The sequence below is a fragment of the Rana temporaria genome, chromosome 2 (assembly GCF_905171775.1).
Source record: "Rana temporaria chromosome 2, aRanTem1.1, whole genome shotgun sequence".
Lineage (NCBI taxonomy): Eukaryota > Metazoa > Chordata > Amphibia > Anura > Ranidae > Rana > Rana temporaria.
The window spans coordinates 145,231,485-145,255,899 of NC_053490.1; the positions used below are offsets into that span (position 1 = coordinate 145,231,485).

At 41.6% G+C, this 24,415-nt stretch overlaps 1 protein-coding gene across 1 annotated transcript in view; it reads right to left on the bottom strand.

Annotated features, from left to right (window-relative positions):
• GTF2F2 (general transcription factor IIF subunit 2) overlaps positions 1 to 24,415 on the bottom strand; it is a 235,278-nt gene that overhangs the window by 77,179 nt on the left and 133,684 nt on the right. Inside the window, exon 6 of the mRNA XM_040341279.1 lies at positions 23,146 to 23,227. Coding sequence (XP_040197213.1) covers positions 23,146 to 23,227 — 82 coding nt within the window. The remainder of the gene's footprint in view (positions 1 to 23,145; positions 23,228 to 24,415) is intronic.

Sequence of the window (24,415 nt, forward strand, 5' to 3'; positions counted from 1 at the left end):
TGCACGTTTACTTCTCACCTCAATAAAATCCTTTGATGGAAAGTATGACAGTAAGACAAAAATAGGGAAAGGGATTTGTTAAAGGGGAGTTCCACCCAAAAGTGGAACTTCCACTTTAAGCACTCCTCACCCCCTTACATGCCAAATTTTTTTGGGGGGGGGAGAGGGGGCTTCAGTAGGAGTGGGACTTCCTGTCCCACCTACGGGCCGCCTAGGTGACTCCTCCTCTTGCCTTAGGTGGCCCCTTCCTCTAGGTGATCTCCTGGGACACTTGACCGGTCCCAAGAGATCGCCTGTCCACTCCTAGAGTGCAGCGTGACTCGCGCATGCGCAGTGCGTGCACGGCCGTAAAGCCGAAAGCTGTCACGGCCAGGTTCCCACAGTGTGAATGGAGGCGCCGGCGGAGAGGGGGGGAGAGGAGTGATGCTCCGGGCGGCCGCATCGCTGGGCCGTGGAGCAGGTGTCTGTTTATTAAAAGTCAGCAACTACACTTTTTGTAGCTGCTGACTTTTAATAAAACATAAAAAAAGACTGGAACTCTGCTTTAAGGGTAACACGTGTGCCCTAAATGAAGGAAATGGTCACAGGCAACCATTTCTAAATAATCCGAGCCTCTTTGGCAGTATGACAAGCATTTTTGCAATGAGTCACATTAACATCGCAAGACTAACTTTGGGAAGAGATAAACTATAATTTCACAGAAAAATGTACCTTTGAAAGCACAGAAAGCTGTTGAGCAGTTTATGCAAGCATCCATTAATTCTCGTGGTTTAATTTATTGCAGGTGACAGCGCACTCGCTATTTCTCAAAAGACAAAGTGCTTTGTGAGAAAATTATTAGCTAAAGAGAACGAAATAATTACCAAGTGTAAATCACTAAAAACTACAAATCTATTGTGGGTGGATATAAAAGCCTGTTTTACTAACATACGTTTTTTTTTATTGTTTTTAAGAATTTAAAGCGCTGACTTCTATTGACATTTCAGATGCATATTCTATTGGCGCTGCTCACGAATCGAGGGAAAAGGTTATATAATTATTAATGGTTTCATGTTCTCTGTATAAGGTCATGTAATAAAAAATACAAATAGAAATTCAAGGATTGCTTGTTATGACAGATCATGCTGGGGGTGTATTAACAACCACCTGATCATGTGCACTTCTATACTTCGGCAAACCCAGCATTTAATATTCCTGACATGTGGCTGCTGTACTATGTACTTGCAACAAAAAAAGTATCCTGTTCTCTTTGTATTGCTTCTTTGTGTGAAATGGCTGGTGTTCCTTTCAGTCGCTCTGCTTTCCTCTATTAACAACCACACTAAGCAGGACAACACACTGTGGTCAGTTCTCTAGCCATGCTCCAATGAGCAGACTTGTCCTGACACAACATTCTGCACAGCCAATTTAGTGCCATCAGCGTATTGCTGTTTCTTCTCCCACAGCTTTTATAGAGCCGAGAACAAAGGCAATGTGATAACTTATAGAAATGGAAAAAAAAGGCATTTATAATATATTCTTTTAAATCTATACACAAATGTTTTGACTTTATTTTCTATTTTAAAATGAATGGGTTGTTTTACAAGGTGATATTTTATGATCACTTTAAATTATCTACTGGGCACTGATCTTTTCTGTCATAACAATTTGCACAGCCAAGAGCTGAGTGCTCATTTATTTTTTTAAATAAGGGAACAAACTTTTCACATAATGGGGGTTATTTACGAAAGGCAAATCCACTTTGCTCTACAAGTGCAAAGTGCACTTGTAATTGCACTGAAAGTACACTTATAAGTGCAGTCGCTGTAAATCTGAGTGGGTAGATCTGAAATGAGGGGAGGCTCTGCTGATTTCATCATCCAATCATGTGCAAGCTAAAATGTTTATTTTCCTTGCATGTCCCCCTCGGATCTACAGCGATTGCACTTCGCACTTGTAGTGCAAAGTGGATTTGCCTTTCGTAAATAACCCCCAATGTCTGCCACTTATGGCCTCCACATTTTTTGGAGACAGAAGCCAAACATCACCGGGTTTTCAAAATACACCATAAAAAAATAAAGCTAAAACCAGGCAATTAGCTAAATACAAAGATGAAACCCATTTATGGTGGATATTTTACATGCCAAAAAGATTTTTTTTTTTTTTTTTAAAGCCTATGGCGTGTGAACACACCCAAAAAACTCCACCCGGTGCAGAAAAAATGTGCACACACATAAAGAGTGTTCACAAAAACGTGCAGACGGGTGCAACGTCAAGTGGTCCTCCTGTGAAGAGGGACCCAAACCCTGATCCCCCGGGGCGTTAGGCTCCAGACGGGGACTGAGGTACTGTGGTCCGAGCAACCGAAGCCGACACGGACCCAACTTCCTCGGAGGGACTGCCGAAACAGAATCCTCCCAGTACTAGGTGGGGCTCCCCCGAAGGGGGAGCCCCACCTAGTACTGGGAAACACAGCACCGTCCTAGGCATTTTCTGTTTGAAAGAGGTAGAGATTGTTAAGTCCCTGTCCCTCTTCTCCACCTTGGACAGAACCCGGAAGATTATGGTGATCACTGTAGTAGAGGCAGCTTCAACAGCAATTCCTCAGGTATAAGATATGCTTATTTACATGGATCCAAGCTGGTGTGCTAATAAGATCATACCTGTAGTTTAGCAGTAACTTTCACTACCTGGTCGCACCACACTGAGCTATTCTCTCTCTCACAATTTGCTCTCTTATCAGGGAAAACAAACTTCTTGCAATGCAATGCATTTCAGTTTAACTTCTATAAATTTTGCAGCGAGGGATGAAATTATTTTCCTGTGAACACCCCTACTAATTACTCCCAGCACAGGGCTTAATAGGCAGATATGAGAGCAACATGACAATAAATGGTAGTGAGGTTACTGAACAGCAAGTAAACAGAATTACTCCCATTGTGATGAGGAGGATAGTAATAACAAAAACAATAATGGAAGTACTTCAGTTTACTTGTCCAGTCCATAGAGAAATACTCACACCACCATTATTATTGGCATCCTGCTCTCATATCTACCCCTATAAGCCATGAGCTGGGACAGATAAATTAAAGTGTTACTAAACTCAGAATCTGCAGTCACTATATCTGGTCTCCTACAGTACACGTAGCAAGAAAATGCAGTTATTTTAGTAAATATAAACCGATAAATCAGATTCCTCATCAGCGGTATATAGCAGTCCATCAGTTACTAGTGAACCTTGTAGGAGGAGTTTTCATACAGCACTGATCCTCTGTCTGTAAAGTCCTGATTGGCCCTGTGCTGATCACATGCACCCACCCAAGAGAAAAAAAAACCTCTAGCAATACACACCAAACCGAGCATGTGCAACCCGTCCACTGGCCCTGTAAATATATATATATTTTTAGAGACAGTGGAAGGAGGAGGATCAGAGAGACTGGATCACATGGCCTTTATACACAATGCAAAGGATTAACCCATTAGGTGTCACAGTGAATATAACAAGCATGCTTTACTGCATATATAGACTGATTTTACTGTTGTGGGTTTAGGAACACCAAGTTTGTACATGGGTGTAGATCTTTCCTTTTCATTATATAGTAGTCCCAAACCCCCTAAAATATCACAAATAAATCAAAAATATATGGTGCCTGAGATCTGTTATTTACCTCCTGTATTTATATAGCACTGACATATCCTGAAGGGCCGAGCGGAGTATTTTTAGCCATTGAAATCTATGCCAATATAATTTTGCCATTTAAATGTTTGCGCAGCAAAAACAAGTTCAGGTTTCTCATTAAAAATATAAACTTGGTTATTCTTGTATTAATTGTTATATCTACAACTCACTGATTGTGCTAGCATTTATATGTGAAAATTATTTAAAGGGGTTTCCCAAAGATTCGTGGGTGTTAAAAAGGTTGTTCTAGAGATATCAAGAGGCCACTGCTTGGACAATGGATAACACGAACAATACCATATATTACACATCTCCAAATCTAAAAATACTTAATTAAAAAAAAAAAAAAACATGTTTTCAGTCAGTAGCCTAGAAGACACAGTCTGCACTGAAAAAAAGTATGTGTGTGAGATAAAATAGACAGCTTTTGGAGAAAGTTCATCACCTGTTTCTGTAAAACTTAAAGGCCACATATGGCCCAATATATTTGTACATTAACCACTTAAGACCCGGACCATTACGCAGGTAAAGGACCTGGCCAGTTTTTGCGATTCGTCACTGCGTCGCTTTAACTGACAATTGCGCGGTCGTGCGATGTGGCTTTCAAACAAAATTGGCGTCCTTTTTCCCCCACAAATAGAGCTTTCTTTTGGTGGTATTTGATTATCTCTGTGGTTTTTATTTTTTGCGCTATAAACAAAACTAGAGCGACAATTTTGAAAAAAAATCAATATTTTTAACTTTTTGCTATAATAAATATCCCCAAAAAAGATATACATTTTTTTTTCTCAGTTTAGGCCGATACGTATTCTTGTACATATTTTTGGCAAAAAAAAACGCAAAAAAGCGTTTATCGATTGGTTTTTACTACTAATGGAGGCAATCAGCGATTTTTTTCATGACTGCGACATTATGGCGGATACATCGGACAATTTTGACACATTTTTGGGACCATTGTCATTTTCACAGCAAAAAATGCTATAAAAATGACAATTGCAGTTTGGGAGTTAACCACTAGGGGGCGCTGAAGGGGTTAAGTGTGACCTCATCTGTGTTTCTAACTGTAGGCGGGCGGGGCTGGATGTGTGACATCATTGATCGCCTTTCCCTATATCAGGGAACAGACGATCAATGACAGCGCCACAGTGAAGAACGGGGAAGCTGTGTTTACACAGCTCTCCCCGTTCTTCAGCTCCGGGGGGCGATCGCGGCACTCCGTCGGTGATCGGGTCCGCGGGTCCCGTGGTCACGGAGCTTCGTGCCCGCGACCCACGGCTGGGCACTTAAACAGGACGTACAGGTACGTGCTTGTGCCCAGCCGTGCCATTCTGCCAGCGTATATGTGCAGGAGTGGTTAAAAAAAGTTTTGACCCATTAAAAAACTGGCCTGTCTTTGTGCTAAAATTATGAGACAGACAGATATAATGGCACCATTTTGTCGAGGATGGTGTATTTATGATGTGCAGTGCTTGAGCTATACCAAAGTGGTCAAAAAGCTCAATATAGGCCTCGACATACCATATTGAACCTTTATCTAGCGACCTTCAGAGTCTCCCAGATGTCTTGACAACCTGTAGGTGAGATGTCATACAAGTTTTATTTAACTGTGGCTTTCTTTAATCTCTCATAATGAGGTGACAGGATCCCTCAGCCTTTGTCGCAGTACCATGCTGGACAGGCCCACTCCTGGCCTCTAGGAAGGGGTTTTTCTCAAACTCCAGGCTTTGTCACTCCTCAGACTCACGGTTTCCTCTGGTCCCCTGGACTGTGTCTCCCAGTTGTCTCAGCCCCCTCAGCTATGGTCTCCCAGACTCTCTCAGCTGGCCCAACTCTCTCCATTCACGGATCTGGAAACTTCTCCCACATGAAGTGCCAGCTCAAGGATATTGTCTTTGTTCCTAAAGAGGAGCACACTTCTCTACTGGCTTCAGCAAATGCTCCAACTCCACCCCTCTGAGCTATGGTCAGATCTGCCTACAGCCTCGTACACACGTAAAGGTTTCCAGCCGGGAAACCCGATGGAAAAACAGAGAACCTGCTCGGTAACTTTTTCCCCCTACACACGACCGGGTTTCCCGACAGGAAAACTGCCATGAGAGCTTTGGTCGGGAATCCTGGCCGTGTGTATGCTCCATCCCATAGAAAAACTGCTGGGTTAGAAACCACCAGGAATCCGGGCGGGAAAAAAAGAGAGCTGGTTCTCTCCCCCCCCCCCTCCCCCGGCAGTTTTCCTGTCGGGGGGGGGGGGGGAAACTGCGATGGATCATACACACGGTCGGTTTTCCTGGCCAAAAGCGCTCATGGTAGTTTTTGACGGGAAAATCTGTCGCCTGTACGGGGCTTTAGAACAGATGTGTGCACCTGGACACACACAACCTGCAGAATTTTCAGGGGCTCTCACTCTCACAATGTGTATAGGATTTTGAGTGTTCTATCTAGAGCACACACTGGGTTTTCTTCTGTATATTAAAGCTCACAAATTACTTCCCAGTATTTATGCTAGCAAAGCAATTTCTCCTCCAGTAAACAGGGCTCGATAGCCAGCTTCAACACCAAAGTCTGATAAACATACTGCGTGTAACAAGAGTGATTAACGCAGCAATCTTAATTTTGTTATGAACACTTTGGCTGCCGAAGAACGCAAACTGGCACAATGGTTCAAGAATGTTACTGGGACTACATTTAAGACAAGAAAATATTCTCAGGATATAGGGTTTAAATGTGCATTAAATAAAATAAAAATATTTAAAAAGATACAAGCCTAACAAAAAAAGCTTTCAGATGTTTTATAGCACTTTGTTACCATGGTGCTAGAAGGCATGATAAAGGTTTACCTCATGCTTCCACAGAACAAAAACATCAAATTAAACGGTTAGCGTTCACTATTTCAATCTCCAAAACTATCCTTATTTAATGTAGAGAATTACAGAAAGGCATTTCCTGTTTCCGGTCAGTGTTTCAGCATTTTTTGAACATACATATTGCAATGTACATTTACAGTGGCAAGAAAAGGTATGTGAACCCCCTGGTTTTCTACAGTACTGTTTGCAAAAACAATTGATTTGTTCCTTATCTAAAACCTAGCAAACACGATCAGAAAATCATATGAAAAATACCACTTTCGAAGTGATAGTAACATAATCTGATCATTCGTACACCGATTTCCAGAGTCAATGAAGACAAGTGCCATTATCTGATGGGACAAGCACATATTCATCTTAAAAGACTTTATCCCTTATGGGATAAAGGTTTTACATAAATAAATAAAAGCTGATCACTGTTCTGTTGAAAAACAACAGACTTACTGACTGGATCACAATATGAAAATATAGGAATGAAAGTCTAAAGATGAAAACGAATGCAGCCATCACATCTAAGAATTCGTAAGCTGCAATATAATTAATGTGGTAATGACTAAGCGCTAACATTTGCGTGAAACGCGTCTACCTAGTAATGACTAAGCGCTAACATTTGCGCGAAACTCGTCTACCACTTTATCCCCTGCTCCATCTGTTAACCACATGTCATATGAAGCTTCAATAAAAGGATTTTTGCAAGTGCAGCCGTCTAATTATTTCCTTATGTTACACAGCATGCGAGATGGGCTAGCACCTGACTAGTGTGTGTGGGGATTAACCAGAGACTCACTCACCTGGAGTGGCTTTTCGTGTTTAATTGATAATTAAATGTTCACTTTTGGGTTTAACACCACGTTAACACAATAGGTTCACTTAATTTGTCCTCCAGCACTGTGAATGTTTATTGGGTTTGTTCAATAAAGACATTAGAATTGTTTGTCTATTATCAGCCTAAGCACATTCCAAGGGGTTCACATACTTTTTTTGCCACTGTACTTACGTTACCTTCCTCTCACCTCACTCTCAGTTTTTCACTTACCATATCTGTTTGGCAGCTAGTCCAGAATGGTAAGCCATCACTTCTGCGTGAAAAGAATATGTATAAACTGTCCATTCTGTTCACAGTTCATAATGCAGCACCTTTCGGCTCACAGCATTCCCATTCTCTGTGTTAGGTCCGATTTCAGCACAAATTTTTGGCTGAATTCAGACCCAAAACAAACCGAAAGACACACAGGACTCCTGTGCAATTCGCCCCAGAGCCGCTGCGGAGATGTGTAAATCGGCTCCATAGAGAGCCGGTCATAATCTCCTGCTATGCGAATTGGATGGGGGTATCCAATCCATTTCACTAAAGTGTAAACCCAGCCTTAATGTCTCTGCTATATATTTAATTTCCCTTTCTTTATTGATGTCACTATGCTTTCTTATGTTTTCACAGTGGTTCTTTTCCCTGATCACTGTATTGTAGTATTGGGCCAACATTGATCCTTTTTCTTGATGGTCACAATCACTGTCTACTCTGCTGAACCACCAATGTTCATCATCACTATGGGGGTTATTTCCTAGAGAGTATGCAAAGTCTGCTGAAGCTCTGCACAGAAACGAATCGGCTACCAGGTTTTTATTGCCAAAGCTTAAATTGAACAAGCTGAAGTTAGAAGCCAATTGGTTACCATGCACACCTGCACCAGTTTTAGTAAATCTACCACAACGTGTCTCTTTTGTGTCTGCTCCTTCTTTCTGATGTTTACCATATCTCTCAACAGTCTTCTCCTTTTCTCTGTTGTTCACCAGCATAGCATCTTTCCTTTGTTTCTACTGTGTTTCTTCTAAACTGATTTCAAAGTTCTATACAGTTATGTTTCATGTAAGATAACAAATCACCTTTTCAATTATGGACCATTTAAAAAGATAAGTTCACCTTTAAAATAAATAAATGCACATTTTTTTTTGCTATGAAAATTTAAAATAAAAAATACCCCTAAGGATCCTGCAGAGCATTGCACCCACGATCAACAGATCATGGGTGTAATGTCCAGCTCCTGCAGACTCTCAGGACAGCCATCTGCCTGTACCTCATACAGACAGGCAGTTGCCTAAAGCAGCAAGATCAATGGACTACAAGAATGCTCACCAGCACCCTCGCAGCTCATTGAAAACTAAAAGCTGACTATTTGTAAGCATTGTTTCAGAGGAAACTGTAAATAAATGCTGTGACCATGTGGGTGGAGCCTCGCATGGCCACACACACTTATCAAATCGTGTTATCAGGTGCGGGGAGGAGAGCCCTGGTCTGCTGTCACATTGAGGGGGGGTACGGCTGCAGATGCTGGAACATATTACAGCCTAAAAACAAGTGGCACATGTAACATGTTCCAAAAGTGAACTTATCCTTTAAGGGTTGATATAGGAAAGGAAAGACATTTTGTAAAGAGATTGGATTGCAGGAAACAATGAAGATGGCATTGTTATGATTTAACAGACATATGTTTTTCATGATTGCATTCAGAAAGCTCTCTCCTTGATCATTGTCAATTTCCATTACTTTGTTGCATTCAAGATCAGTTTTTAACTTATCTAATGCTCTGTATTTAAAACGGATACTAAAACTACACTGTATTAGGGCCGAAACAACTAATCGATTAAACGACAACTAATCGATTAAACGTCAACTAATCGATTAAACGTCAACTAATCAAATTAGATCGAAATTAAATTAATCGATTACCATTTTCAGAATCGATTTATTGGCCAGTAACAATGGGGTTAAAAAAACTAAAATTGGCCCTTTATAGTACAGAAAGAGCAAATAGCTACTGTAAATATTACTTTCACTGTCCAACAGTAAAAAATTAACCCCTTACAATAGCAATTATTTGCTCTTTTTGTACCAATTTTAGTTTTTTTAACCCCCATTATGTTACTAAACATCTCAGGCCTGGGTCACACCTCTGTGTTTTTTGCAGAAACACACTACAGTTCATTTACATGGTTTCCTACGGGACACGTTCACATCCATGATTTTTTTCAGCTCCTGCCTGTTTGGAAAGGGCTAGGACTTTTTTTAAATGCAAAATGGTGCCATTTTGTTTTTTTGGTTCAATATACTTCAATGGAGAAGCTGCAGAAAAGCATGTAATGTGTTTTTGCGGCAATTTGTGTTTTTTAATCTGCCCAACAACAAATTGGCCAAATAAAAAAAATGCAAATCAACGCAAATTTACTATTTTTTTTAACGTTATTAACCGATTAATCGAAACAATAATCGGCCAACTAATAGATTATGAAAATAATCGTTAGTTGCAGCCCTATACTGTATCACACACAAAAACCACACATTTTAAGACCAGCGATAGCCTAATCCAGAAGTAGATAACAAGTGCAGAACAAAGCACATTTAAGCAGCATTAAATCAGAGCATGAGATAAGCCAATATATTAGCCCACAGGTTCTAACACCGTCCACGGCACTTCTTCAAACAAAATGTATTCAGTTAGGTCTTTTAACCCAACACCCACAGGCTAAGCAGCAATGGCTAGAAGACATAAAATCTAAATTGCAGATACCTTTCAGTGTAAACCCCTACGTGAAACAGACCTACTTATAAGGCACACATCAATGTATGTGCGGGCCCAGAATGCTAAGCAACCTAGCCAAAAATCAATAGCTCAGTTAATGCGCTTTGATCGGACTCTCCATTGTCTGTCCACACATGATCTTCCTGACTACCCCAGATGTCTGTAGCTAAATTAGTAATTACTCACCATGAGCAACAATTCAAAAATGTTATATCCAGCAGCAACAGGACATATGTTACTAATTGGCAAGTTTAATTCTATCAACATCTTTGGAAATAATTAGCAAACATAAAAACTACTGCATTAGTTGAGATACCTGGTCAAATTGTCTTTCAAATTGCTTTTGAATAATCAATTGGCATCTGGCAAAAAATCTCATGAATATTAGAAGTGAATATCGGAGCAACATTTAGCACTGGTATGCCTTTGCTGGTTGAAATAGGTAACAGCTGCAGATTTAACCCTGATCAGAATACCCTGAAGAAAGGGCATCCAGTAATTCAGAGCTAGTTTTGTCACTCTGAGCTGAAGGATGTTAATTGGGTGACCATGGTCCCTAACTGAGACATTGGAACACTTCTCTCCAGCCTTTGAAGGTGGTATCAGTAAAAACAACTTTCCCATTATCAAAGCTGGATTAGAAATCCACCAGGCTAGGAAGTTGCGTGCTTGCTCAAGGTCAACAAGATATTGGGTTTGATTTACTAAAGGCAATTGCACTTTGCACTACAAGTGCAATTGGAAGTTTAAGTTGCTTTAGATCTAAGGGGGAAGATCTGAAATGAGGGGAAGCTCTGCTGATTTGATCATCCAATCACGTACAAGCAAAAATTATGTTTATTTTTTTCCTTGCACGCCTCCCTCAGATCTACAGCGACTGCACTACCAAGTGCACTTGTAGTGCAGAGTGGATTTGCCTTTAGTAAATAAACCCCATTGTGTTGGAGAGGTCTTGAAAGGAGTACAGCCTCGAATGGGGCTAACATGAGGCTCAGAACCCTCAAAGAATATCATTGGGGGATGTCTTTGATCTTAAGATCTGAGCATGAGATCTTGAAAACAGACTTTTGGACTGGACTGTGTCCAGAATGAGGCCTAAATAGTCAAGGTAAAGGGAAGGTAGGTGAAGATCTGAAGCATGGGAACAGTGCTTTGGACATTTGCCGACAGTTTAAGGGGGGATAGGTCCTTAAGTAGAAGGTCAACCTGTTACCTGAGTTCTTAAAGCGGGGGTTCACCCGAAAAAAAAAAATTAACATTAGATTGAGGCTAATTGTGGGAATCGGGTGTCTTTTTTTAAAATCAATGCAGTATATACCGTTTTAGAGATAGATGTTCTCCGCGGCTTCCGGGTATGGTCTGCGGGACTGGGCGTTCCTATTTGATTGACAGCCTTCTGACCGTCGCATACAGCGCGTCACGATTTGCCGAAAGAAGCTGAGCGTCGGTGCGGCTCGATACGGCGCCTGCGCACCGACGTTCGGTTACTTTCGGCAACTCGTGAGACGCTGTATGCGATGGTCGGAAGGCTGTCAATCAAATAGGAACGCCTAGTCCCGCAGACCATACCCGGAAGCCGCGGAGAACATCTATCTCTAAAACGGTATGTACTGCATTGATTTTACAAAAAAAAAACCCGATTTTGCTTCCCACAATTAGCCTCAATCTAATGTTAAAAATGTGTTTTTCGGGTGAACCCCCGCTTTAAGGAGGACAAGACGTAGCGCAGGTACTTTTGTGAATACTCTTGGTGCAGAGCATATGCCAAATGGCTGTACAACTAATTAGAAGTGTTATAAACTAAAACACATACATAAGCATCTTCCCCTAAGGATCCTCTGTGGGGCATCCTCAAATGGAAGGTGAAGAAGCGCAAGGTCTCCAACATCCACCAGCTGAGTGATGTCGTCATGGAGGAGTGGAAGACGACTCCAGCGGCAACCTGTGAAGCTCTGGTAAACTCAATGCCTAAAAGGGTTAAGGCAGTGCTGGAAAATGGTGGCCACACAAAATTCTGACACTTTGGGCCCAATTTGGACATTTTCAATTAGGGGTGTACTCACTTTTGTTGCCAGTGGTTTAGACATTAATGGCTGTGTGTTGTTATTTTGAGGGGACAGCAAACTTACATTGTTATACAAGCTGTACACTCACTGCTTTACATTGTACAAAGTGTAATTTCTTCAGTGCTGTCACATGAAAAGATATAACAAAATTACAAAAATGTGAGGGTGTACTCACTTTTGTGAGATACTGTACATACTTTTTTTTTTTTTAAATCTAATTTTACTTATTTTTATAAGGTGATTGTAAACTTACCTGCCCTGTGCAATGGTTGTGCACAGAGCAGCCCTGATCCTCTTCTGCGGTCCCCACCAGTGCTCCTACCCACTGACGAATGCCCCAATAGCAAACTGCTTGCTATGGGGGCACTCATTCGGGCTTGATACCGAGCCATACTGTGTGTGGCGTGTCTATAGAGACACACAGCACAGAATAGCACCGCACAGCCTGTGATAAACAGCAGAGGGAGCCAATGGTTCCCGCTGCTGTTCTCATGTCCAGTAAGGAGAAAGAGAGACGCTGCTCTCGGGCACAGCACTGGATCGAGATTGGGCTCAGGTAGGCATTGAGAATGCATGAAGGTAAAAAGACCTTCTACTTTTACAAGTACTTTAAATTAAAAGGGTTGTAAACCCTCGTGTTTTTTCACCTTAAAGGGGTTGTAAATTTAAAAAAACAAAAACCCTAAATAGCTTCCTTTACCTTAGAGCAGTCCTCCTTCACTTACCATAACCTTCGATTTTGCTTTTAAATGTCCTTATTTCTTCGGAGAAATCCTCACTTCCTGTTCTTCTGTCTTTAACTACACACAGTAATGCAAGGCTTTCTCCCTGGTGTGGAGAAAGCCTCTTGAGGGGGAAGGGGGCGAGCAGGCAAGTCAGGACACTCTCTACTTTGCAGATAGAGAAAGGAGCTGTGTGTTAGTGGGCGTCCTGACTTTGACCACACTTCTCATTTAAAGGACAATGATAAAGCAAAAAGTAAATTTAGTTCTGTAATCCCTCAGGAAGCATTCCAGTCTCTTGAAAATGCAGAAATGTGTCTGTTTGTTTTTTTAGAATTAGGAGGGGGGGGGGGCAAACTCAAAAAAGAACCCAAAAAATAAATAAGTGAGTATTTTACAAGCATGTTTGTTAATAATGCTTGCATTCCACCTCAACCAGGCACAGGAAAAAGACACATACATACTGGCTGCCTCACAAATTATTGAATTGGGAAAACTCTACACCAGCTTTTTTCAATCAAGGTGCCTTAAAGTTTGAGGGGTGCCTTGGCAAAATGCCTAAAAATTATGTACAAGCCAGCATGTGGATGAAGGCTGCCTTTTTGGCTACACCAAGTCACAGGTTTTCATTCTGCACCATTACAGCCTCCTACCTGCCGGCATCCTAACTATCAAAGTTGATAAAAAAGTATGTCAGTCGCCTGCATCGCATTCTTGTTTGCCCTTCTACATCAGTGGTGGAGTCGCATTAGCTAACTGATGGAAAAACATTGGAATACTAGTCAGTACCAGTTTGCAAAAAAGTGTATTTGCTTTGGAAGAATAAACCACCTCAAACGTTGAGTGTCCTACTTGGACTTGTGGCTGTTGCATTATGTAAAAAACGATTATATATATATATATATATATATATATATATATATATATATATATATATAATTATTGGAGGAGGCATATGTACAACTTGACCATCAAATAATGAGGTATATGAGACACAGGTAACAGAAGTAGGTATATACAGTGGTATATTGCTGGACATTATGAGGTCTGAAGCAAAATGAACAGAAGGCGAATACATTGAACAAGAGTGTTAATTAGTCATCACAGATTTTGTTGCTGTCTAGGAACTTCCTCAAGAAGCCGAGAGGTGCCACGGATGCACCTGGTTCACAGGGTACCGATAATAGTTATCAACATTTACAGGGGGCAGGAACTAATTGAGGGGAAAAGTCAGATGGGAAGGAGGGAGAGATGGGTGTACCAAGGGAGGACTAAAACTAACAGGGGCCTACACCAGGTAAGTGTTGCCAACATAATGTGTTCTAGATCACAAGAACCGAAACCCAGTTTAGCCTTAAAGCGGAAGTAAACCCATCAATTTGATAGTTTAAAAAACAGTTAACATTCCCGGCATCCCGGAAATGCTAGATGACACATTTGCTTGTGCTCTCAACCAAACTGTCAAACTATCCAATGGCTGGTTTCATAACGGATCACATGTGCAGCATCATGACAGTTGCAGAATAAAACAGAGGCAAAGATGGCAGCTTCCTTGGCTGAAAATAGGAGGGTTTACTTCCACTTTAAAAGGAGGCACCAGCATTCCACACATCAATAAACCTGAGTCTAGATATTGAGCGACCTGGCAGCGACCCATGATTTCCACACCTTTTCAAATTTTTGGGGACATTTGCAACCCATGTATGTGAGTTTATACAAGGCCAGCACAGAGTCTACCAGCATGTGCCACTGGGCAACTGTAGGAGGAGTCACCGACTTTCAGCTCTGTAGAAGTACCTTTCTGGCATAGAAACACAGATAAAACAATAAGAGTTTTGTATGCGTGGAATGTGTCACTGACTTGGTGATACCTAAAATAAGCATTTCGGCATCCATCAACACTGAGTGATAAATACATTGATATCGGTCACCACTGTCCTAAAGAAATCCTGGATAGCTTGGCAGTCCTAGATGACATGGAAGTATGTTCCAACCACCTGTTGGCACTTAGAACAGATTGTGTGGGATAAATCTGGGCCAACCTGTAATATACAGTGCCTTGCGAAAGTATTCGGCCCCCTTGAACTTTGCGACCTTTTGCCACATTTCAGGCTTCAAAGATATAAAACTGTATTTTTTTTGAAGAATCAACAACAAGTGGGACACAATCATGAAGTGGAACGAAATGTATTGGATATTTCAAACTTTAACAAATAAAAAACTGAAAAATTAGACGTACAAAATTATTCAGCCACCTTTTGCTGCGATTACAGCTGTAAGTCGCTTAGGGTATGTCTCTATCAGTTTTGCACATAGAGAGACTGAAATTTTTGCCCATTCCTCCCTACAAAACAGCTCAAGCTCAGTGAGGTTGGATGGAGAGCATTTCTGAACAGCAGTTTTCAGTTCTTTCCACAGATTCTCGATTGGATTCAGGTCTGGACTTTGACTTGGCCATTCTAACACCTGGATATGTTTATTTGTGAACCATTCAATTGTAGATTTTGCTTTATGTTTTGGATCATTGTCTTGTTGGAAGACAACTCTCCATCCAAGTCTTAGGTCTTTTGCAGACTCCATCAGGTTTTCTTCCAGAATGGTCCTGTATTTGGCTCCATCCATCTTCCCATCAATTTTAACCATCTAAACAACATTCTATCCACATCTATCTGCCAAGTCAGAGACATGGCAGATGTACACCCCCAGCCACTGTCTCTGCAGCTAAAAGGGGTAGTGGTTGAGCGGTGGAAAACCTGTGGCTAAACTGCATGGTTTTGCTACCCCCCCAATGTATTGACCACATTTCTGTCTGTTGCCTGGACAGATCCTTTGTCTGAATGCGGACCAGGTATCTGCCTGAGCCTGAACCGACCCATTTGCTTATCTAACTGAATGTGTTCCTGCAAGACACCAGTCCTAGACATCCCCTGTGGACAACTGCACTCTTGGGACCACAGGAACGCTTGTCCTTCCCTTCTTAAGACTCCTGTACTTCCTGACCAGTGAACTTGGCATTCCTGGAGACAGTCATATATCAGTAGACTAGGCTTTCTTGGGTTATAGAACAGGGGCTTCTGTAGGAGACACTACACTAAGCTATGTTCCCTGACCACTCGTATATAGCAACTATTACAGTACATTGGTTTTGACATACAGTAGTAATTGGCTGATTTGTGTGAAACACAAGATACAATGTCTGGTACATAATCAGTCCTGGCCATGAATAAAATCTTACATGTGGTATTGACATACTCAACAGTAGTAGCAGAATGTGTTTTGGGGTGTAATTCTAAGTATGCCCATGCTGTATGGGAGAAATATCTTATTCAATTGACAACTTTGTGTAAAACAAAAATAAGTTTAATTTTTCAAAAACTTGTGACAAAAAAAAAAGAAAAAAAATCACAGAGCTGAAGAACAGGGAGAGGCAAGTGTAAACAAACCTTTCCCTGTTCTTCCTAGTGGCAGTGATCGTCTGTTCCCTGTCAGTGATGTGTTACGCCAGGCCGCACCCCCTACAGTAAGAATCACACACTAGGGCACACTTAACCCCTACAGCGCCACCTAGTGGTTAACCCCTTCACTGCCAGTGTCATTTTCACAGTAATCAGTGCATTTTTATAGCACTGATCGCTGTAAAAATGACAATGGTCCCAAAAATGTGTCCACCATAATGTCGCAGTCACGATAAAAATTGCTGATCGCCGCCATTACTAGTAAAAATAAATTATTAATAAAAATGCCATAAAAAACTATTCCCTATTTTGTAGATGCTAGAACTTTTGCGCAAACCGATCAATAAAAGCTTATTGCGATTTTTTTTTTCAAAAATATGTAAAAGAATATGTATCGGCCTAAACTGAGGGAAAAAAAAGTTTTTTATATATATTTTTGGGGGATATTTATTATAGCAAAAAGTTAAAAATATTGAATTATTTTCAAAATTGTCGCTCTATTTTTGTTCATAGCCCAAAAAATAAAAACCGCAGAGGTGATCAAATACCACCAAAAAAAGCTCTATTTGTAGGGAAAAAAAAAGGACGTCAATTTTGTTTGGGAGCCACGTCGCATGACCGCCCAATTGTCAGTTAAAGTGACGCAGTGCCGAATCTCAAAAAGTGGCCTGGTCCTTTAGCTACAAAATGGTCCGGGGCTTAAGTGGTTAGATCGGCCGCCGTGTGGGTGCGCGTTCGCCCCTGCCGCAAGCTCCGTGACCGTGGGACCTGCAAATTCGATGTCCACCGGTGTCCCGTGATCATGTCACGGAGCTGCAGAATGGGGGGTGCCTGTGTAAACAAGACATTTCCCTGTTCTGCACTCCCTAGGACACACTTAACCCCTTCCTAGACCCCTAGTGGTTAACCCCTTCCCTGCCAGTGTCATTTACACAGTAATCAGTGCATTTTTATAGCACTGATCGCTGTATAAATGACAATGGTTCCAAAATAGCGTCAAGTGTCCGCCATAATGTCGCCGTCACGATAATTTTTTTTTTTAAATTAATGATACATCAATATAATAAAGTGACAATAGTTTTTTTTTTTGGAAAATGTTTTATTGATTTTCAACATTCACATTCAACAAATAGTGATGTACAATTGTCGCTACAGTAACGCCATAGGATGACTCACAGGTCAAACATTCTTACACAATAAGCCATTACCCCTTCCTGAGATTTAAACACCCCATCCCCTCAACGGAGGGATAATAATCTACGGGGCACCCTAATAGGGTCAGATTTGCCCCACGGTCATAAGAAACCAACAACCTCTGGAGATAACGGATAGAACCCCCAACCATGCATACCCCTCCAAGCACACACCTCCATACACACCCACACACCCACACACCCCTACATCTCATACAGACATCCCTACCCTCCCCTCCCCCTCCCCCACATCCAGACCCCACACCGCTCCTCTCTCTCCCCCCTGCGACCATCAGAGCCCCCCACGCCCACCCCCCACCCGCAGCCGTTTATGACTGGGATAGCGGGGTGTCCTTCCAGAAGGAGTCCGCTATATCCAGCCAGGGTTGCCAGATCTTGCTGAACTTTTTGTGACAAGCCCTGCCCTTATATATACACTTAAACATGGGTAAAACTTTGTTAACCATACGGTATAGCATTTGGATGTCCGGTGCAGAAGTGCTCTTCCAATGCAACAATATCAACTTTCTGGCATAGAACAATACAATTCTTATCAGAATTCGAGCATGAGTTGTAGGTACAGAGTCATTAAGCACCCCCAACAATCCAGTTTCCGGAGTAAGAGAAACCGATACATGTAGATTGTCCTTAAAAAAAGCGAACAAGTCCCTCCAGTATGGCACAACAGCAGGGCATGACCAGAACATGTGTAGATAATCAGCCTCAGTGGAGTCACACCTGGGACAGGAAGCACTAGACATCAGACCCATGCGGGTCAATCTGGCAGGAGTATAGTGTAGCTGATGGATAAATTTGAACTGTACATACTGATCACTTAATCCCACAAGATCAAGGAAGCACGCCTCCGAGGCCTCCTCCCACCCCTCCTCAGACAGCCCCGGAATGTCCACCTCCCACTTCCGTCTGGCGACCTGAAAGGGTTTAACCCCCGCCGCCTGGAGGCGAGTGTAGAACGTTGTAATCAGTTTCTCGATATCTGAATATGACATGAGCGCCTCTAAAGGCGATTCCGTGAGCTCCAGGGTCAGACCCCCAAATTGAGTCCGCACCGCATGGCGGAGAGACATGTATCTGAACAGACAGCTCTGCTGTAATATAACAGTACGTGCCCTCAGTTCCTCAAAAGAAATAAATTGGCCATGAACAAAAATGTGAGATACACGCGTGACACCCATCCGTGTCCACCAAAGTGACAATAGTTTAAAGTGCATACAGTGATAATTTGTGCAAAACAGTCTTTTGCTGGAGCGCTCCGTGTCCCCTCGGTGTCAATGCATCCACCTCCCGGGGGTAGTGTAAAGATCCACACTCAACAGGTGAGTTGGACTCCTGTGCCTTATAGCAAAAAGAGTCTACCGTGCCTGTAGGTCATTTAATGGGGACCAATCCCAATGTTATATCCTCTGGTGTCTCCTCTATAGTGGATGTCCTCCAATGCTGGCTCTGGGGCTCCAGGGATAAACAGTGTGCAGTGGGCAGTGTATGAAAAGAGAAAACTCCTCATAGAATAAGATCCTGTCAGTATGACAGAACTGGCATCACTAAGGCCATTGGCCCAGCTTCTCTGGAGATGTGGTTACTGTTCAGCACATAGCATGCGTTCCACTCTCCTGGCCTGGAAGGGACGTTTGAGTGAGTCAGCTGACTTGAATCCAATTGAAAATCTAAAGAAAGAACTAAAGAAGAGGCCCACAGAACCTTCAGAATATGAAGACAGTGTGGAAGAATGGGCCAAAATCACACCTGAGCAGTGCATGCGACTAGACACAGGAGGCACTTTGAAGCTGTCCCTACCAATATATAATTTAGCACGAAGTACAGTTGCAAGAAAAGGTACTTTTTTGGAATGATATGGATTTCTGCACAAATTGGTCATAAAATGTGATCTGACCTTCATCTAAGTCACAACAATAGACAATCACAGTCTGCTTAAACTAATAACAAAGAATTAAATGTTACCATGTTTTTATTGAACACACCATGTAAACATTCACAGCGCATGTGGAAAAAGTATGTGAACCCTTGGATTTAATAACTGGTTGAACCTCCTTTGGCGGCAATAACTTCAACCAAACGTTTCCTGTAGTTGCAGATCAGATGTGCACAACGGTCAGGAGTAATTCTTGACCATTCCTCTTTACAGAACCGTTTCAGTTCAGCAATATTCTTGGGATATCTGGTGTGAATCACTTTCTTGAGGTCAAGCCACAGCATCTCAAATCGAGTTGAGGTCAGGACTCTGACTGGACCACTCCAAAAGGCGCATTTTCTTCTGTTTAAGCCATTCTGTTGATTTACTTCTATGCTTTGAGTCATCGTCCTGTTGCAACACCCATCTTATGTTGAGCTTTAGCTGGTGGACAGATGGCCTTAGGTTCTCCTGATAAACTTGGGAATTCAATTTTCCTTCGATGATAGCAATCCGTCCAGGCCCTGACGCAGCAAAGCAGCCACAAACCATGATGCCCCCATCACCATACTTCACAGTTGGGATGAGGTTTTGATGTTGGTGTGCTGTGCCTCTTTTTCTCCACACATAGTGTTGTGTGTTTCTTCCAAAAAACTCAACTTTGGTTTCATCTGTCCACAGAATATTTTGCCAGTATTGCTGTGGAACATCCAGGTGCTCTTGTGCAAACTGTAAACGTGCAGCAATGGGGGTTTTTTTGGGACAGCAGTGGCTTCCTCTGTGGTATCCTCCCATGATATCCATTCTTGTTTAGTGTATCGTAGATTCGCTAACAGGTATGTTAGCATATGCCAGAGACTTTTGCAAGTCTTAAGCTGACACTCTAGGATTCTTCTTCACCTCATTGAGCAGTCTGCGCTGTGCTCTTGCAGTCATCTTTACAGGACGGCCACTCCTAGGGAGAGTTAGCAGCAGTACTGAACTTTCTCCATTTATAGACAATTTGTCTTACTGTGGACTGATGAACAGCAAGGCTTTTGGAGATACTTTTTATAACCCTTTCCAGCTTCATGCAAGTCAACAATTCTTAATCGTAGAGCTCTTTTGTGCGAGGCATCATTCACATCAGGCAATGCTTCCTGTGAAAAGAAAACCCAGAACTGGTGTGTGTTTTATTTTATAGGGCAGCTGTAACGAACACCTCCAATCTCATCTCATTGATTGGACTCCAGTTGGCTGACACCTCACTCCAATTAGTTCCTGGAGATGTCATTAGTCTAGGGGTTTACATACTTTTTCTTGCAACTGTATTAAATACATTTTAGAGTTGAAAATATATTTATTGGTATTTTAACAGATGGAACAAACAGGAGAAGTCACAATCCAAAAACAGTCATAAGTGCATTGGGGTAAGGAGTCAGGCCAATGGCTATCGCCCACAGCGGGACTCTTACCAACGTATAACACAATAAGAACAGTAATGACTTCAACATGAAACAACAATTAGATGCAACCACAAGGGCCCCATCGTAGTTGGCAGAATTGCAACCGGGATTGCTAGTAGGAGAACAATAATACCAAAAGGAATATTAAATACATTTTAGTTAGCGTGTTCAATACTTTTTCCCTGTGTCATTTCCTTTTTACCCCATAGCTTGTAAACTTTCTCACAGACTATACACTAATTTGGGATATTTTTAACAAAAATATAGTAGAATACATTTTGGCCTAAATTTATGAATAAAGATTTATTTTGAAAATGTATATAACAAACTTGTTTTTTCCCCAAAATGCTTCTTAACTTTTTTTTCCCCATTTACATAGAAAAAATAAAAAACCTGGTAGTGATTAAAGTGTATATGTTAACCCTCAACTTATAAAAATTACCCAATTCAAAATATAAATTAAAGGCAAACATTTGTGCATAGATATATAAAAAAAAAAAAAATCTAAATACTTTTTTTAACCAATTTTTTTTTAAATAAGTGATTACAAACCACCTGTTCTTAGCTACAAAAGAGCTAGGGGAGGAGAAACAGCAAACAAAACTTCCCAGTGAATGGCTATTGCAGGGGATGGGGGTTGTCAGGACAGGTCTGATCAATGGAGGAGAGAAAACTCAGTTCCCAGCTCGGCTAGAGAACTAACCACACTGTGTTCTACTTAGTGTGGTCAGTTTTTAATAGAAAAGCAGAGGGACGGGCATGAACACACAGGATTTCCAACAAAGCAAGGAATATATGTTGGGTTCACATATTTTTTTTAAAGGCGAAGCATAGCCAAAGTTTTTTGGGCTACACTTCTCCTATGAATCACAGGAGTGCAGTTCGTTCTACACTCCTATGACCCATTTTCAGCAGACAGCTGAAAGCACGCCGTTTGCTGCCATCACAGAGGCAGTCCAGGGTCTGAAAAGATCCCAACCACATGGTCAAGATCCACCTAGATACCAGTGAGCGCTGAAGGTGCAGCGAGACGCTGACAGTCCCAGCTCTTTGCTCAGAGCCGAGGGGGAGAACTGAGGGATCAGCAGTGTCTGATCGCTCAGTTCCCACTGCAGAGCTGGCAGGGGATATATGCAGCATAGGACTTTGGAAGTAAAACCTTCCCACCTGTGATGTCCAATTGGTCCAGTGCCTCACCAAACACACAAATTATTAGGCAAGTTGTATTTTTGAGGATTAATTTCACTATTGAACAACTACAGTGTTCTCGGTCAATCCAAAATGCTGAAAAACATCAAACCGGAATATTTAAAAGGGGTTGTAAAGGTAAACATTTTTTCCCCTAAATAGATTCCTTTACCTTAGTGCAGTCCTCCTTCACTTACCTCATCCTTTGATTTTGCTTTTAAATGTCTATTTCTTATGAGAAATTCTCACTTCCTGTTCTTCTGTCTGTAACTCCACACAGTAATGCAAGGCTTTCTCCCTGGTGTGGAGTGTCGTGGTCGCCCCCTCCCTTGAGGGGGCGAGCAGGAGAGTCAGGACTCTCTCTACGTTGCAGATAGAGAAAGGAGCTGTGTGTTAGTGGGTGTCCTGACTCTCCTGCTCGCTCACTTCCCCCTAAAGGGAGGGGGCGAGCACGACACTCCACACCATGGGGGAAAGCCTTGCATTACTTTGTGGAGTTACAGACAGAAGAACGGGAAGTGAGGATTTCTCAGAAGAAATAAAAGGACATTTAAAAGGAAGGATGAGGTAAGTGAATGAGGACAGCACTAAGGTAAAGGAAGCTATTTAGGGAAAAACATTTTTACCTTTACAACCCCTTTAAGAAAGAAAAGGTAAAGTTTTGGCTTTCTTAGGAGAACATCTATGTGTGCACAATTATTGCACAACTAAATTAATTATTTCCCATCTCACTTGCTTATTTTCATCTGCTGAAGTGAGAATAACAAACATTTCACACACGCGTTCGAGCACAAAAAATCTTTACTTTATAAACATTCAACGTGCATGCTGCAGTGACAAGGTGGTCAGCAGGAGGCATCTTTGAGAGTTGTGGACGACGAGGAAGATTGACACTCCCAGAAATGTTGATTTCCCTGTAGACCTCAGAAGATCCATGTGAAATGTGAATAATTCTGCTGTTTCACAGGCATGGCTTTATTTCAAAGTTTACTATAGCAATAGGTATGCATGCTTTAATTATAACCAACACCTGTAAATTCATGGCTTACCTCTTCATCTGCATGTAGTGTTCACTGGCTGCTGCCCTGCATTCAGCACGCTGTACAACTATGCCTTCAATAGCAAGTTTGTCTACAGGGGAGGAAAAAAACAGGTCAAGATCATAGCTCACAAGGCAAGCAAAACAAAGCAAACACTGTAAAGCAAAGAACATAGCTAGGCCAAAAGGTCAGCAGAAAGCATCTTCAAAATCTTAACTTGCAGTTCTTCTCATTTTTTTATATCAAATTTGAACTGCTTCAAACCACACCTGAATATCTTCTCAAGTCAAACTGTTGTACATTAGAAACTTTACAATGCAATCATCTCAAACTCAGTGGGGTGAAGCACTATAATTGCACTGGAAAATTCAAGCTCGGTTTAAATAGTTTTTTCCTACTGATAAAGGCAGAACAAAGAGTAATGGTGGCCATGCGCATTACCGTTTTCAGGCAATTTCAATCACTTTTAATGAACTTTCAATCAAACAAAATCAAATTGATGGAGACAACACTTCAACAGAAACAGTATGTTGACTGTTCATGCTTTTACACTTAAACCTGAATTCCCTATTCAGTGAATGTGTATACCGGATGTAAAAGAAAGAAAATAAATGCCATGACCTGGATCACCTGCTGGTGGTTCGTGACTTCCCAGAGAGGAATTTTATAGTTCCAGTGTCCAGCAGCGTGTGCCTTCCAGCAGCCGGCCAAAGCCAATGTGGCTAAACACCTCCAAGGGCCCTTTCACATGGGGCGGATCAGTAATGATCCGCCTCCATGTGTCCGTCACAGCTCCGTGTGTCCTGTCTTTTCTCCGCTCTCCCCTATGGGGGGATCGGATTAACACAGACCGTGTGTCCGTGTTCATCCGATCCGCAGACGGAAGAAAAAATAGGGAGAAAACCTTGCATTACTGTGTGTAGTTACAAACAGAAGAACAGGAAGTGAGGATTTCTCAGAAGAAATAAGGACATTTAAAAGCAAAATTTAAGAATGAGGTAAGTGAAGGAGGACTGCACCAAGGTAAAGGAAGCTATTTAAGAAAAAACATTTTTACCTTTACAACCCCTTTAATATGCTCACAGAAATAAAGATTTTAAAATGTATATACAGTATAGTCTATTTACTAGAGCACAGTAATAGAGTATTGCAGTTCTGTCTGCACTGATTTCTGTCTAAAAGTTTCTGAATTATAGGATTAGCCAGTACTTTAACCTTACTGACAGAGAAAATAGATTAGAAATAATGAAATCAGAGAAAGCAGATTGCACAAGACTGC